The following is a 16554-nucleotide window of genomic DNA, read 5'->3' on the forward strand; positions in this document are numbered from 1 at the left end:
TTTTGATATGTATATTAAGTTCAATCATTCTCGCTTTCAACTGAATGACTGAAATTTATTTTGAAGCTTTGATTTGGCGATAAGAGCAAATTTTCTAACGAAACTTAAAATTCTTGAGTTTAAGACTGTTTATATCATCTACCAAGTTTAAGGAACTTTGTTGGACTGTGATCTGCGCTACAAGATAGGTTTGAGAAACGACAATAAAAACACAACATTAACTTGCATTTTGGCCAACCAAGTCACGAATCAAATACCAATTTAAACAGTTTTGGATGGCATTTATGCTCAATTTTTGATAAATATGATACAAAAATTTGGGGCTTGTAGCTCTAATGCTCCTTGTGTGATTCCCTCTTAGAACAATAAAGGTTGCGGCTATATGGCCGGTAACCGGTCAAGATTTTCAAAACACTAAACGACCGGCAGTCCGATATTTTTTCCAATAATTTTGACAAATCGAATCGGGCCCCTAGGAGGAGCTAATGGGATGGTATCCCTATGGATGTTAAGAACAAGAATTCGAGTTATCCTTATATTATCTACATCTTTAATTTTCCTCTACTAGCTAAGACCCTAGAGTGGTATTCTTAGGTAAAACACTGAAGCCAACAGACTCTGCCAAGGACTTGGGAGTCTTTCTTGACCCCCATCTGACCTACGATCACCATATTTCATGTGCAGTGTCATCTTGTTTCGCAAAGCTTTGCCAAATAAATAGAGTCAAAAGGAGCTTCGACAAGGAAACACTAGAGTTGTTAATAACATCATTAGTCTTTAGCAAGATGCTTTACTGCTCATCTGTATGGTCTAATACTACACTCCAGAATATAAACAGATTACAATCTATTCAGAATTTTGCCAGCAAGATCGTAACAAACTCTAGGAAGTTTGACCACGTAACACCTTTGCTTCGAGAGCTAAACTGGCTTCCTGTTAAAGAACAATTATTTTATAGAGACTCACTCCGTTTTGACCTTTAAATGTCAGAACGATCTTGCGCCTCAATACTTAACGAGCAAGTTTACCAAGCGCTCAAATATACATACTCGTAACACTCGTACACGGAACTCTTTGCAGATTCCGCTATACAGGACGGCTATAGGCCAGCGCACATTCTCCTACAGAGGGGCCTACACATGGAATAACTTGCATAATGAACTCAGGCAAAGTGCCTCATTGGCATCTTTCAAGCGCGCCCTGAAAGACACACTATTGAGGCAGACATTTCCTTCATAAGCTCAAGAATTTAGTAGAATACCATCATAAATTGTGATTTCGAGTTTTTATTGTCATTTTTGCTTTTATAAATTGTAAATCGTTTGTAAATAGTTCCTGAAAAACCTCACGAGGATGTTACTATTAAAGTTATTATTATTATTATTATTATTATTAGCTGCTGTTTCTCTTCTAGGATAACTTTAAAACCACTTTCCACCATGCTTTGATCACGTGTTGTAATGCTTCTGGGATACATTTGATTTTAGTCAAGGCCACCAAGGCCAAGTGACCAAGAATCAACCAATGGCGGTCCCTGTTTAGTTGAGTGGCTCCTCCTACAGACTATCATAGAAATTACTCCCGATCGATCCTGGTCAGTGTACCGATGGAATTTAGAAGTGTATAGATTTTGGCTTTATTTTAGCAATCGGCTTCATACACAGCATAGTGAATGAAATCGTTACTTGAGAAAGTCGGAGATTGATAGAATTATATTTCACGGCTTTAAGGCAAGTGTTCAAGCTTAATGAAAGGCAAATTCGCATTGTGTTGGAAGCTATATTTTCGGTTTTCATCCATTATCGAGACCAGATTTTGATTTAACGAATAGTGGGTTTTCGTTTACGCAATCAATTGCTGGGCCTTGAGGGTCACTATATGATCTGGGCTTCTGAGGTCCTTTTGATATTCAACTCTAAAAATTTTAGAGTAAACATTACAGGTTTTGTAACGTAGTGAATTCTCCTCTAAATAAATAAATGATACCTATGTAACGAACACTCCGGTATATCACAGTGAAATTGTCCGCCCCAGTATAAGGAAAAGAGCACCTCAAATCTTTATAACCTTCCAACGTTCACTGAACACCGATTTTTTCAATTGTGTTTTGAAAACTCTACACAGTTGGAGCAGAGGCTCGCTAGGTTCTCGTGTAACTCCAAAACTGTGTAAAACAATCTTTTACAGCCTTTCAAGCGTAAAGGTCAAGGAATGTTGAAAAGACAATAGCTGTTTTTTGTTGAGCCTGACTACTTACAGCTGTTGTCAGGCAGTTGACAACGTAAGGAAGTTTATTGCGATGTACAAGTTTGTGTAGATTTCATCTGCGAAGTACTGCTCGCGTTTCATAATCGGTTCGAGGTAAGCATGGGCGGCGATTTTACTAGTTATTGAAGGCAATTTCATACACAGAAGACTTATTTGATTTCGTCAATCTCAAAAAGAGAAATACACACTTTTATGTCAACATATGCATTCAGCCAAGCGATCACGCAATAAGGTTTGCAGTCTAAACGTACGCAGTACGAATGTCTTTACTGTTACGTTTTTGCGTAGCTACTATTGTCTGAAATTATGAGCATGTTAATTCTACACAGTGAGTGAGTACAACACGGTTTATTGAAAGAAATTAGACGCTTCTGAGATGTACTCTAAATAAGTGCTTACATAATTGATCCTATGGATCCTGCCTCGCAATGCAGTTGTAGCATAGCGTGGTTTACTTTGGCGCAAGAAAGAAATGGCACTTGAACTGAAACTAAATCGGTTGCCTCTTTTTGAAGTTAGAAATGAAACTTATCGTAGATGTTCACAGCGCGATATCTGATAAGCTGCTATGGATTCCTTTTTCTAATTTAACGTCAGCTGACTGATTGCAGTTAAGCTCTTGCTTCAGCTCGAAAGCCTCGCGTGATTGAATCCACCGATTCATCTCTGATCCGTCCCCTTTCTGTATCATTCCAACACATCCTCGTCCCCGTTGTAAACGAACATTGTAATGTTTTTACGGTTCTCTTTTATTGGCAACAACAAGGTGCTTTACTTTTTTTTTGCCACTTAGGTAATTTTATCGTACGATACATACTTGAATGGTTGTGTAATCCTTCCTGTGCGACCACGTACAAATGAGTGCTTATAAAGCCCGCCCTCCTCGAGTACTTAAGGCTATGATCGATAGCTTCTGCGGCGGCACGAAAACCACTAAACAGGATAGGGCTTCTATTCACACATAACAGCGATGATTTCGGCGATGTCTGTAACGAAACGAAGCTGCGCAGCGCCGTAGCGTGGAGTAGCCTGCTATGCTGCTGGCAAACAGGTGTTAATACTATACCGGATAGCTTTTCGTGCCGACACGAAAATCTATCTGGTATAGCTATAGCATGAACAGAAGGCCCTGTTTAAAGGGAGGAGGGTAACCATGGTGCTAGGGGTACCCTAACACTCGCATATTTCTTTTTTTTTCACACGACGTGTTTACAAGGCAGGTAGGGTTACCCTAGCGCTAAGGTAACCCTACCTGAGTGCCAGGGTTACCCTAGCAAGAGGGTTACCCTAACTGCCTTGTAAACGCTCAGCTAGGGATAACTAGCCTACCTTGGTTAACTTTCCGCCTTCATGCGTGACCAGTAATCGTACCAATTTGAACGGTATTATTCAATTTCTGTGCTTAATTATAAACATCTGAATCATAACAAGTTATTTTCTGTCCACGATGATAATATTTTCCCTTTTTTCGTGAATTTAACGTGTTTTCCATAGAGAACTTCAAGATTATTTCAACTTTTGGACCGTTACAAAGAATGTCAGGCATGACGAAACACGTCCGCAAAGCTGGTAAAGTTGACCCGGTTTACCCTACCTGTGAAAATTTGCTTGTAAACCAGACCTAACTTTAACCTGCTTGCTAGGGTAACCCTAGCACAAGGGTAACCCTCTCTCCTTGTAAACAGGCCCTAAGGTTCTCATTCCATACTGTTGATAAAAAAATACATGAATAAGTCTGATTGCCTAATTATATTTCCCTTTTTTAAAATATGTGTCTACCAAATAGTGAAATTTAGAATAAAGTACTTAATTAGAAGTTAACTATAAATTAACATCGAGAATTTATTAAAAAGTAAACTAGATTTGATCTGGATAAATCACAACATGATGTTCATGATCACGCGAAGTCCAGCCTTATTGAGCTGCTAATGTTTAAAGAAATCTTTTGACTGAACCGGATTCACTCATTTCTGCAGAGTTGGTTACATGCATGTTGTACCATTTCAGTTTGAACTCCTGCACTTTCCCTCTCTTAATCCCAGATTTTGCCACGAGAGAACAAGGTGAACCATGAGGGAATGCCACAAACATATTCTACAAAGGCTCATTGTAGAACTCGTCAAGGATTTAGAACCAGAACCGCAGTTACTTCATTGTATCACAAGGAAATTATAGATCAAGATGACATGGACGAGGTACGAAGTAAGAAAATACGTAAGGACGTAAATGAGGATTTAATCTTTATGCTGATGAGAAGAGGTCCGGAAGCTTTTCCAAATCTTGTTGAGGGACTGCAAAGGAAACAACCATTTCTGGCCTGCTCACTTTTGAAAGAAGGTAAAGTAAATCTGCAACAAACTTACAACACGAAGCAAGTTTTAATTCCTTAGTTGTGATAATGGTTTAGCAGGAGCCTTGGGTTATGGGCTCCTGGCTCTATGAGGTGGCTCTTCTCCTCCAGAGGCTTTTGATTTTTCTGTTTCTTAGGCCCCGTTTGTGTGGAGAAAACCTGTTTCGGGTAGAAGAGCCAACCCCCCAGCCGAATCGACTTTAGCGAGTGTGTATCAAAGTTCAGGAAAAGAAAAGGAAAGTTGTTGTCTTGTGTTCCCGTCCTCGACAAAACGTGAAATTAGGCATTTCATTCATGTTGTAGTCGTGCAACGACGGCTAAGAAATGTACAAAAAAGCCTGATGCACGTGCAAAGTTGTTGTTTTGCCAATTTAAACCCATTGCTTCTTTGCCGTTCTCGTTGTCGTCGCCCTCGTCGTTGCTTAAGCTCCCTAAAAAGGTGGCCCGGCTCGGAGGGTGGCACCACCATCACAGCCGAGTTTGTGTTCTTGTTTCTCATGTCAACGGATCGTCACGTTTTGTTCGTTTGGCTCGCCGGAGGTAGCGTGACTCTTCTACCCGTGGCAACCTTTCCCCATGTAAAAGGGGCCTCATTTTCTGACTCGATCGTTGATCTTTTGTAAATATATTAACAAGAACAAAACGTCTTGAATGTTTTTAATATTTTATTTCTTCTGCAGAGAACAAGAGGCTCTTAGAACTCGAAATTGAGCTCGAAAATTTGAAAATCCAAACAGAGGAACTAAAAATCAATTCGCAGCATTTTGAAGAGAACAAACGTTTACGTAAGTATAAGAAGTTTAATTAGAGGCTTAAATAAAAACAGTTGACCCAGAACGTTTCATGAAACAATTAAATGTGAGAAGTTCAAGCTCTGATCAAACGAAGCACGACGCTTCTAAGCGCCACATGCGCTGAAACTCTACAGGCTATATACAGAAGAGCTTAGATATCTTAAACGCCTCCCTCACCTGCACGTGTAACTACTTGTATACCTTCAAGTGTTTTATATGCCACCCTACTTGTTCTCTGCAAGGCAAACCAAAGAATTATGTTTTATCATCTCTCACCGAAACTTTTCCGCTTTATACAGAATCCCCCCGGCATCCTATCTGTTACACCCGATCTAAAATATGCTGCAAAAAGAGGCCCTCGGCGGTTTACACACGCTTCAGTGAAGTTCTTTCTATTTTTCTTCACTAAACTACAACCGATGTTTTCATTTCCTTCCTCTCTGCTTGCTCTCCCGTGAGACCTTCTGGGGAGCCTGATAGGTGGTTTCAGCTTAAGTAAAAATCAAAGAACAGTCTTTAACTTGGCGATTATCAAACTTATAAACCTAGATGCCTTAAGAGGAACGGTGTGTTGTTTTTTTTAGTTTCGGTTTTGTCTTTTTTCTCTCTGCAGAAGACAACCGAGTCGCTGAACTTGAAACCGAACTCGAAGAAGTCGAAACTCCGCGAAATCTTGTGGAAAGACCAAACTGCAGAGTTCGGAATTGGAGGTGAACAAACTTTATTTACACAAGTGTGAGAACTTAGAAGCACAGCTGCAACTGTTGCGGACAGCGTTACAGGACGCAAACTTGCCGGAAAATTCAAGCAAGCTATATCAAAGGAACGACACACGTGAAGGTTAGTGTTAAAAAAAAACAAACAAAAAAAACAAAAAACAAAAAAACAGTATCGCTTTATGTCATACTTGCAAATAGTCCCATATTAATCAATACAGCAAAAGCGTAGATATTATACAGTGCACAGAAGTGTATCCCTCTGCTTTCATTCGGATATTTTTCTTGAAAATGGGTTGTGGCTTGGAGAAAACCCTTTCGGGTAGTCTCCTCTTTTATAGCCCTCAACAAAGCATAAGATAGTCAGGGGTCTCTTCTCTCTCTCATCACTACATTGTAAATTGAATGCGGAATGAAAGATACTGGCCATTTTTTGACTGACTTCTTGACGATTCTGCCAAATTTTGAAAACTTGCTGACTTTGTTCAAAATATTTCTCGCTCCCTTATAATTTCTGCGCGGTACGCTGCGAAATCCGAGGCCCAGCCTTAAGGGTATAAGAGCTGTGGAGGTGATTATAGTTTCTTCATTACCTCTGGCGGAAGTACGTTGTACCAGTACAGTGGAACGTCGATATAACAAATCTATATATAACTAAGTACTCGTTACCTTATGACGAACGGAGTATGAGAAAAGCAATAGTAAAAGAAGCTCCTATTTAACGAAACCTCGTTATACCGAACAGTTTTGCTAGTCTCTTTTCTTTGTATTTATTGTAATTCGCAAAACAATTAGATTGACAACAAGATTACTAACAAAATAACATTTTCTCTTTCTTTACGTAGGACGATTGTCCGGTCTGCAAAGTTCTAAGAATGATTTTGAAGAGCCATTTGATGACTCATCGGGAAGACAGTCGCGACGAGTGGAGTGTAAACGGACTTCTCGGTGTCAAAAAAGCAGAACTTCGACACGGCTAAGAAGCGAATCATCACAAACTAAAGAATGTAAGAACAGTCAGACTGTTACCACTTTTTCTCATTTCTACAGTGTAACAGGATTTGAGACTTTTCACTTGACTGTTTTTTTTTATGCTTCCCGTCTTTGATTCTCAGAAAGTGCAATGTTTATGATCTATGAATATATGAAATCACTGAATTTTTAATTAAGAAGAACTTCATGCCATAAACGGTTTCCTTAGATTTTCATGCGGGTTTGAATTGTTTTGCAGACAACCTTAGTACAATAGTTCAATAGTTATGTTTCTTCCAAGCTAAGAGGACAACATTGTGCGATTCCTTATTATCTTTACATTTCCTTTTACTGTTTTTCTGTTGTTTTTGGTTCAGATCATTTTAAGGTATGAGGGAGATTTCGATACTAAAGGTGTATTCACTACCTCGGTTTCAATGCTGGAGTCAGTATGTGGCTGAATCCTGCTCGAGTACCGTCTTCCGGAGTGAAAGTAAGCTACTGCGATGGTAATGGTCGTGGAGACCCTGAAAATATCTTAGAGTATTTCACTCCCGGCAACAGTTCCACACGAACTGGATGGTGTCTGGATTTGGGAGATTACTACACGCTACGGCTTACCGACTACACTGTGAGGCAGCTAGGATGCAATGACAGAAACTTTCTACAAAACTTTGAGCTCCTTGGTAGGCTTTGTAATGACGATGATTGGTGTGTGCTGAGCAGGCATCATCAAGTTGATTGGAGGTCGCAGCGTTTTTCACATATGCTGTCAGGAAATAAAGACTTGTCATATAAAACGAAAACGTGGTCTGTGAAAGGGGAAGTAAGAGCGTATCGTCAGTTCAAGATAGTCCAGATAAAAGACATGTCAACCAGTGTGCCAGAAACGCATGCTATGTCCCTTGCTGGTATCGAGTTATATGGAGTACTCAGTGTGCCATTTTTGGAGTAGACTAAGGGGCCTGTTTATATTGAACCTCGTTCCCAGGGATCTCTGCGAGTATGAGAGAACCTTGGGAACGAGGTTGATTTATACGAAGTGAGTCACTTGCTGGCTCACCTTATATAAACAGGCCGGTTAAGTTTTCGCCATTCTGCTGTGATATGTTTGTAGTTTACAGAGTTTGATAAAAAAAAAAGTATTTCAAAAGTGTATAATAGAATAGAGGAATTATATGGTTTATATATTGTTGCTTCTATTTATATATATATTGTTACTTCTTACCTGTCTCTCTTATATAGATCAGACGTTATATCAGTAAGTTCATTTGGATTTTTTGTGGGGCTTGTATATATTGATGAATAGTTTTATCAAATATTGTTGAGCTAAGCAATAAACAATACATGCTGCTAACTTAAGCAAACTAGAACTGATGGTGAATGAGAAAATAATAATAATAAAAAATAGAATTCACATACTAAGAATATGGTTTCAGTTACGTAACGTTGAGCATCCTTGATAGCAGAGTTTTGTTCTTAAAATCTCTGTTACAGGGGCGTAGCCAGCAATTTTGGTTCCTAATGTGGTATTTTTGTCTAGATTGACAATCGAGCTTAGGAGGGCATGGGGTATAAGGTATTCTCCTCGGGAAAATGTTAATTTCCGTTTTGTGATTCTGAGCACAAATTTCCAATGACAGTGCCAAAGAAGCTAGCTTTTTTTGCTTTCAGTGAAGAGATAGTGTGATAGACTTATGTTGTTTTTAGTTTTTTATCTCAGGTTTTTTTTTTCTTTCTTTTGTTTTTGGGTATGGTAAATACTATGTATGCGTTATGCTAAAGGCGTTGAAACATAAGAAAAAAAACAAAACAACCCGAGATAAAAAATTAACTTCAACATATACGTTGACAATCGTTGAATACGTTAAAAGACACACTGTAGTCTTGTGATTTGCCGTTTACTCAGTCTAAGGCATCATGGATGCTTCCGTGTAAAGGTGTCGATTGGCGGGCTTGGGCCAATTTGCGTAATGCAATGTTCATCACAGCAAGAGCAGGGGACTGTCGCTCTTTAGTCATGGTCGCTGCCAAGTACTTTTTAATTCTGCGCAATGTGCTATGCCATCGTTCACGTTGAAAAGTCCTTGAAATACGCAGCAAATTGAAGTTTGGAAAGAATTCATGGCCAAGCCCTAAACTGCACTACTGGAAAGGTCTTTTTCCGCGTTGATCCACTTACGCTGCCAACGGAAAAGCCGCCACATGAAAATTAGGGGCGATGGTAGCCTAATAGACATTGAATATATGTCTCGCTTTCGGAGCCTGATATACTAAGTAGCGTTTATGTAAGGAAAAGGCACTGCATCAAGGAAACCTGGGTGGTATATTATGTCAACTCAGAACTGAATACTGAGTGTTTCAGGCAGTTCGCCGTGCTGGTAGTGTTATTGTCCCAGTTTCAGACAATATCCTCATACTTATTTGCAAACATGCATCAACGCTGATTTCATTCTATCTCCCTTTTATGCCTCTACCGAGTTTGTATTAAACCCTCTCATGGTCAAACCATTGCAACATGCAATCAGATTGAAAGCGATCGAGACCAACAAAGGTGCTGAATCCCACTTTTCAGGCTTGTACACACAGGGGCCTCGTATGATCTTCCCCATGATATTCATATGTAACCCTCGAAATAGAATGTGATGCTTTTTTCAATTGATTTTATTGTCATTTTCTTTAACAGCTGTTATACTACTACATGAGAAATTCTGCAATTTGATTGGCTTAGAGACGTGGTATTTCAGCTTAATTTGAAATACCTACATGTGAAAATTACAAACCGTTTGCAGGTAGTTGTATAAAAAAATAATAGCATGATTTGTACGTGATATTTGGCATAAATACCACTTGTGATATTTCAAAATTGTCTCAAATTTCACCCGCCAATTAAACGGCTCGTGAAATTAGCTATAGCAATTTCGATAGCTCACTCGTAGTGTTTATGCCAAATATCACTTCAAATCATGCTATTACCTATACAAATATCATTCCTCTCGAAATTCTGGCCAGTACCGTAGCTCAAGGAGGGGGTTCCGGAACCCCTGAAACCCTCCCCTGGCTACGCCACTGTGTTAATTGAGAGCCCTTTCAGTGTGATTATTACAAACTCCGACCCGTAAAGATTTGTGTTGTCGCGTCCAGAACAAGACTCACCAAACGATTCATTCAGGTGCTTGTACATTGGTCGACAATTTTTCGTGAAAAATCATGCAGTGAAGTCCAGATATCGCCTCTTTTTAATCACGAGAGCTGTTTAGAAATTGGCCTTACTATCATTGGTAGTCTTTCCTTATTTTAATAAGGAAAAACTAAAATGGTTGTTTATGTTGTATTGTTATGACAACGCTGATAACTATACATTGGCGATTACTTCTGAGACTGATTTGCCTTGAGAGATTAAGAATCATCAGTTCAACAAACGCAATTCTCAAAGTCAAGTTGACGACTTCCTCTCACTGTAAGAAATGAACCGATAAATACTGTGCTTTAACTAGTAATTAACATCAAATGAAACTAGCGTGAAACTACTCCCTTTCTGTAAATATAAAGAACAGTACACAACATTTAAAGGGATGGAACAAATATCCATTTGCCGTAAATGTGTAACCTCTCTATTGAGTCAATATATATAAGCCATTTCCGATTTCCAAAATCTCACTTTCACATTTCTTGTGAAAATGAGATTTATTTGCAGGAGGTTGAAAAATTATTTTCACATCAATATTTTGATTTAATCTTTATTTTCGTGAAACGAGCAGCATTGCAAATATTTTGTAAAAAGAGCTCCGCATTATGTTTTGCCCTGGTTCTGAAGATTTTCATGTTTTTCGTGATACGCGCAAGTTTACTTCCTTACAGTGGAGACTTTTTGAATATTTGTGGCAATAACTTTGCGGAAACATCTAAGTGGAAGCATATTTGTTTACATTAAGTTCAGTCAACTTCCTTAAAACCTCTCTTAAAAAATGCCTATTGACAAGTCTTCACGATATCTCGGTGAATACACGGACAATGCGAAGATTAACGATTTATGTTTTTCAACGTTTCTCCTCACAGAACGGAGATACATTAAATTAGGTACAATCACAATCTTGGAAACGTGATTTGCTCGAATCGCGTGTACGTCAACAAGTCCTCAGTGCCATTTTACACTGACTTATATTTTAAAAATACTTACGTCAACTCCAGAGGAGGATCGAATAGTATCCCATGATGCATTTTTCCGGAAGCATCACGCAACATCGCAGTCATAGCAGATTCCATCTTGAAATAAGGTCGTTTTCTCGTCGGCTTTTTTCTCACTCGATTTCCAGTAAAAGTAAAAAAATTACATTATTTCGTTATTTGACATGATTTCTCCGATTTGCAATGGCTTAAGAGCGAAGTTTCCACTTAGAAACATTTATTTTCACGGTTTCAATTAGTCTTCCCATCACAAAGTGTTCAGTGACCCACAACCAGGTCATGAATATTCAAGATTTTTTGGAATATATGTTGAAATCTTACAAATGTGGACCTCACGCCAGCAAAATGAAGTCCTGAATATTGTACAGGCCAAGAAGTACCCAGAAGTACCCACATTTTGAAGACTTTTTTGTCGACCAAAGATGGCTGAAATTTCGAATCTTTTATCACATTTCACCGCCATGTGTCATGATGTATGTGTAAAGCCTGATGAAGGCTACAATCTGTTGGGCGCTTTTGAGAGCGCTTTATGCCGAAGCAATCACTTTGTATTTTCAAAGCGGTTATTTTTAAAAGGAATTTGACTATAAATATTTTAATTCGAAGAAGGAGCGGTGTATAACGGTGTGTTTCAGTGTGGAAAGAACCCAAAGAAAGGTACCACGCAGCATGCCAGCCGGCACAACGTAAACTGAAGCCTGCTCAGAATTTGAAAAAGAAACATCATGCAGAAACTTTATTTATTCAAAAGAACAGATCAGTATTCTGGCCAGGAAATTTCCTTGAAGATTGCTTGAGTCAATACCGGGTAGACTGTGCTTCAGAGAATTGTTTGTCTCATCGATAGGTTAAATTTTATTTGTAACTGCCATTGTAAACTTCAGCTCCTTTGAGCGCGATGCTGTAATAAATTCTCCTTTGGTAATTAGCTTCACAGCGTAGCGGATGTTTTGTTGGAACCCCTTTATAGATCAGTCATAGTTTTGGTTCTCCTCTGGCCTGGGTTCTCCTAGTGAACCTAGCGAAGCTTATCAATTGCGAGTCTTATAATTTGTGTTTACAGTGCGACCGAGCGCGGCACAAGTAGTTCTCGACAGATCAGTGAAATACATGTAAAACCCTTCTCAGTCAAAGCAACGCTGAAATTCTCCTTTAAAGCACAGTGAATATAAGCCAACTCGATAATCTGAAAAGCAGAAGCTGCTGAACCGAAACATGTTTGGAAACCATCCACATCGAGCACTGCGATCGACGTTCACTTCACGCGTGCTGAAGATTACTGATCATGATGTGTCACGTACGCAGTGATAATATAACATGAATCGAGGTGCATCATGGGATACTATTCGATCGTCGTCTGCGTCAACTCTCTATTAGACTAATTTGACAGACGAGAGCAACTACCAATAACAAAATGCAACAGAAAAAAATTCCTCGCGCCATCACGCAAACAGGTTTCAAAAGTAAGCAGCTTAGAGACCATTAGTTATAAATTAGGCACTAAGTTGATGTAAGGAGCGGGCGTCGATAGAAAGAAGAAAAAAAGAGTATCGGAAGAAGCCTGTTTTACCGACGGCATCAGTCATTTCAATGCACCCTTGGTGTTCGACCATGTCCATCACTGAAAACTCCATTTACGGTAGCCTGCGAAAACATCTGTTTCTCCTCGCTCTTCGCCGCTGGGGACGTTTCGCGCGAAACATCCCCAGCGACGAAGAGCGAGGAGAAACGGATGTTTTCGCAGGCTCCATTTACGGAACCAAAAAACAAAATGAAAGTGTTACTGAGGATAGCTTTTTTTGATGATGAACTGTGAAGCGTGAAAAATTTCCATGCACATTAAAAGTGCAGCCAGCTAATTTGCATAAACCAAAAACCAAGGTAAACCAAGGTAAACCATAAACCAAGGTCTGTCCCCTGTCGGCTCTTGAAGTGTAAGCTAAATACCCTCAGACTTCCCGCAATCTCCCACAGAAGAATAATTCAAGCTACCAAAACTTAAACGGAGCAAAGAGCAATTTCCGATAAAAGGATTTTTTAAGCACTTTCACACCCGGGGATCGGGGGTGGGACTCCGCATATGAAAGGGGTGGGGATGCTCGTTGTCTCGCTTAGGGGTGTAAATTTCGGATTTTGGTCTCACTTTATTGTGTATTGAAGCGATTTTGTCTAATAGACATTCTTATAACACGAGCGCCACGACATACCTGAAATCTGTCTGTCAACAACTTCAGGAAATCACACAATTAACCACGTTCGCGGCACTGATAACAATATCCACAACCAACCAGACACAAAGTTTCCACACTTAATACGGGCGAAATATCATCACATTACTCTCTCTCAATAACTCTCGCTTTCTCCACATACATCATCACAGGTAAACTTTGCTGACACAGTCGATTTATTCAAGATCCCGCATGTAGACGGGCCGTTTTGAAAGGGACACATGGGGCGCGATCCATTCAACCAAAATTTCCGGAAATTTCGGTCCAAAACTCAGTGGGTCGGTTCGGTCCGACCGGAAAAATTTCGAAGAAACGGGTCCACCTTTTGAGGTGGACCACTATTCCCCGGTCGGACCGGTCGGAATTTTGGTTGAATGGATCGCGCCCATGGTCTCTGGCCTGGTCAGAAATCAGCATCAATTTTGCTCTCGCCGACTAGTTTTGACTCCTAAAAGCTACTTTTTGAGGCCAGAGACTGTCACCACCCACATCAAAACTCGCAATATGATGCCTTTCCGTCTCAAGCCCAAGATCAGTGTTTCACCCGATTAGGCAAAATGAGACGAAATACGGTAACATATTGGACGACGGCAGACTTTGCCAATCGTGAGACTTGTTCCTTCATAAGGCTTAATGATGCCTTCCGGAAAACTTTGCTGGAGGCGGCCAAAAAGAAACCTAGAAAATCAACCGACCACGGAAAACAACCTCTACCGCGCGCGCTGACTTCAAATGTCATAGTGTAGAGATTAATGGGAAATGATAGGTAGGGGAGAGCTGCGGGAGAGGCGGGGGGTGGGGGGGGGGGGGGGTGGGGAAGATGTAAACAGCATATTAAACACATGTTTTTGATCTACTGCAGCTTTTAAGGGGATTTTTGTACTGAAAAGATCATTAAAAAACAAACAAACAAACAAACAAACAAGAATGGTCAAGTACTGACCAAGCCTCAAATGAGACTGTTGCTAAAAATTTCTGGAGGTACCTTTTATTAAATCCAGACAGATATATATTGTCTCTGTCTTGACATCGTCTCTTTTAGGGGTCAAAAAAAAGCTTGGGCCACGCCCAGAGTGGTCTCCTTTAGGGGTTTGATTCAAAATTTCCGACGAGCATCCGCACTCCTTTCATATGCGGAGTCCCCCCCCGCCGGGCTTTCACATTCTTCCTTTCGAAAATTTTTCTACCTTGGAATAAATGTTACAATGTTAAAACAGCTTACCGTAATACAAAAGTGCAAACAGTTTTCATTTTTCATCTACTAATAACGCATCTTAATTTTAAAATTCCTCTATGATAACTGCTTTTCTTAAGATACCGATACGATCAATATTGATATTTGTTATTTTAAAAAAATTAAAAACAAAAATGACAAAGAAACTACAAAGCGGGGTGTAAAGCCGCTTTTACCTCGGAGACCGACGGTCTATCCACAGGCTGGATAGACAAAGCGCGCTTAATAAAATCTGTATTTTGAAATTTCAAAATTGTGTCAAATGATTGGATCATGAAGGCGAGTGAATACACGTCACTTTCGATCGAAGGTTTCCCTGTTCCGCCGACAGGTTCAGGTGCAATGTAGCTGTTCTTGTATTTCCCCTTTAAATGGGCCGGTTTGGGGACGGGATTATTAGCCTTACTGAAGGCCACACTTTTGCCAAAATCAATTATGACCGGGTGAAGAACCTGGTCATCACGTTTCTCTAAAACAACATGATTTGTTTCAAGGTCATTGTGCGCAAATCTACACTTGTGAATATGCTGTAAAGCATCCGCGGTATCATAAAAAATTCTATTCCAGTCTCTTTTTAGTGAAACTATTTTGTTCTTCGCCGCTTTGTTAACGGCAAGGCTCTCATCCCCGTTTCCATGAAACTTCAGCACAAGACTGACAGGCACTTCTTTTAGGGAGACCCCAAACAGAAGAGGAATTCCTGGATGATCTCCCAGATTAAGCAGAACACGTGCTTCATGTTTTCCCTCTTTTTGTAAGAGAGACAAATTGTGGCTGTTATTACGAGCGTAACGTTTATCTTTATAATGTTTTATAACGACAGGAATTCCGCTGTAAGTACCAAAAGTGCCGCTGCCGATAGACCGAGACCACTCTTTTCTAATCAAATTTTTTGCAGCCAGCTCCTTGAATTCCGAACTCTCCATGGGTTTTGGAACCGCAGAAACTAAAATACACGACTTAGACTGTCTCCCTTGGCTGGCTGCAATAGTTTCTCCTTTCTTTTTTTGCTTTTCTCTTTCTTGTCGGATAGACGCGGAAACCATCCTTTTGCCTCGGGGAAAATATTTCTCTGGAACCAGCTTTCTTTTTTTTTTGCTCTTCTCTCGAGACACGAGGTAGCACATTTGTCTCACCACTTGTACTTCTTAATTGGCTTCTTCTCTCATCAACGATCTCAACCCCTGCTTGCAAACTTGGTTTTCACTCTCTTCTTCCGTCTCTTCTTTTACTCCTTTCTTAAATTTTTGTAATAGCTCTGTCGCTCTTTTGAAAACTCTTTCGCGCGTACTTTAAACTATTTGTTAGATTCCATGGTTGCAATCGGACAATGCTAACAATATCAAACGGCCTTTTTAGAATGTTCAAAACAAGGGGGATTTGTGTTGTTGATGACGGAAAATGGAAACACCCTTGCAGGTCATTAGTTGTGAAGGTTCAAAGTTGTGAGAAGTTGTGTATTTTTACTCCTTATCAGGGTACAGTGTTTTGGCACTTGGAAATTCAGATGTCTTGCAAGGCTTTCTTTAGTGGTAAAATCATCTTAAATAACATTAAGATTGGGAAAATGTTTAATTAAAGTTAGAATTCACTGTTTACTTTACTTGAATTTAGCATTTTTTTTACGAATTATTCAATTTTTCTCAAATTGTGCGATCGGATGCGATTTGAGGTCAATTGTAAATCGCACCATCGAGTAATGTCAGATGGTCTGATATGTCAGCTATATCCAGTGAATAAAGACGTTGTTCACGTATTGCCTAAACCAATACTGATGCAAGGTCTACACCACATAGAATGGAAG

The 16554-nt window shown here is 39.7% G+C and overlaps 1 protein-coding gene across 1 annotated transcript; it reads right to left on the reverse strand.

Moving 5' to 3' along the window:
- Window positions 1-14896: 14896 nt before the first annotated feature.
- On the reverse strand, window positions 14897-15796 carry LOC140931570 (uncharacterized). Its single transcript, XM_073381373.1, has one exon. It carries the CDS (start codon window positions 15794-15796, stop codon window positions 14897-14899), a length of 900 nt encoding a protein of 299 aa, XP_073237474.1.
- Window positions 15797-16554: the final 758 nt, after the last annotated feature.

The sequence above is a fragment of the Porites lutea genome, chromosome 3 (assembly GCF_958299795.1).
Source record: "Porites lutea chromosome 3, jaPorLute2.1, whole genome shotgun sequence".
Lineage (NCBI taxonomy): Eukaryota > Metazoa > Cnidaria > Anthozoa > Scleractinia > Poritidae > Porites > Porites lutea.

Bases quoted from the DNA above. Each gene is read 5' to 3' on its own strand.
- LOC140931570 (XM_073381373.1), bottom strand. From the start codon at position 15,796: ATGGTTTCCGCGTCTATCCGACAAGAAAGAGAAAAGCAAAAAAAGAAA.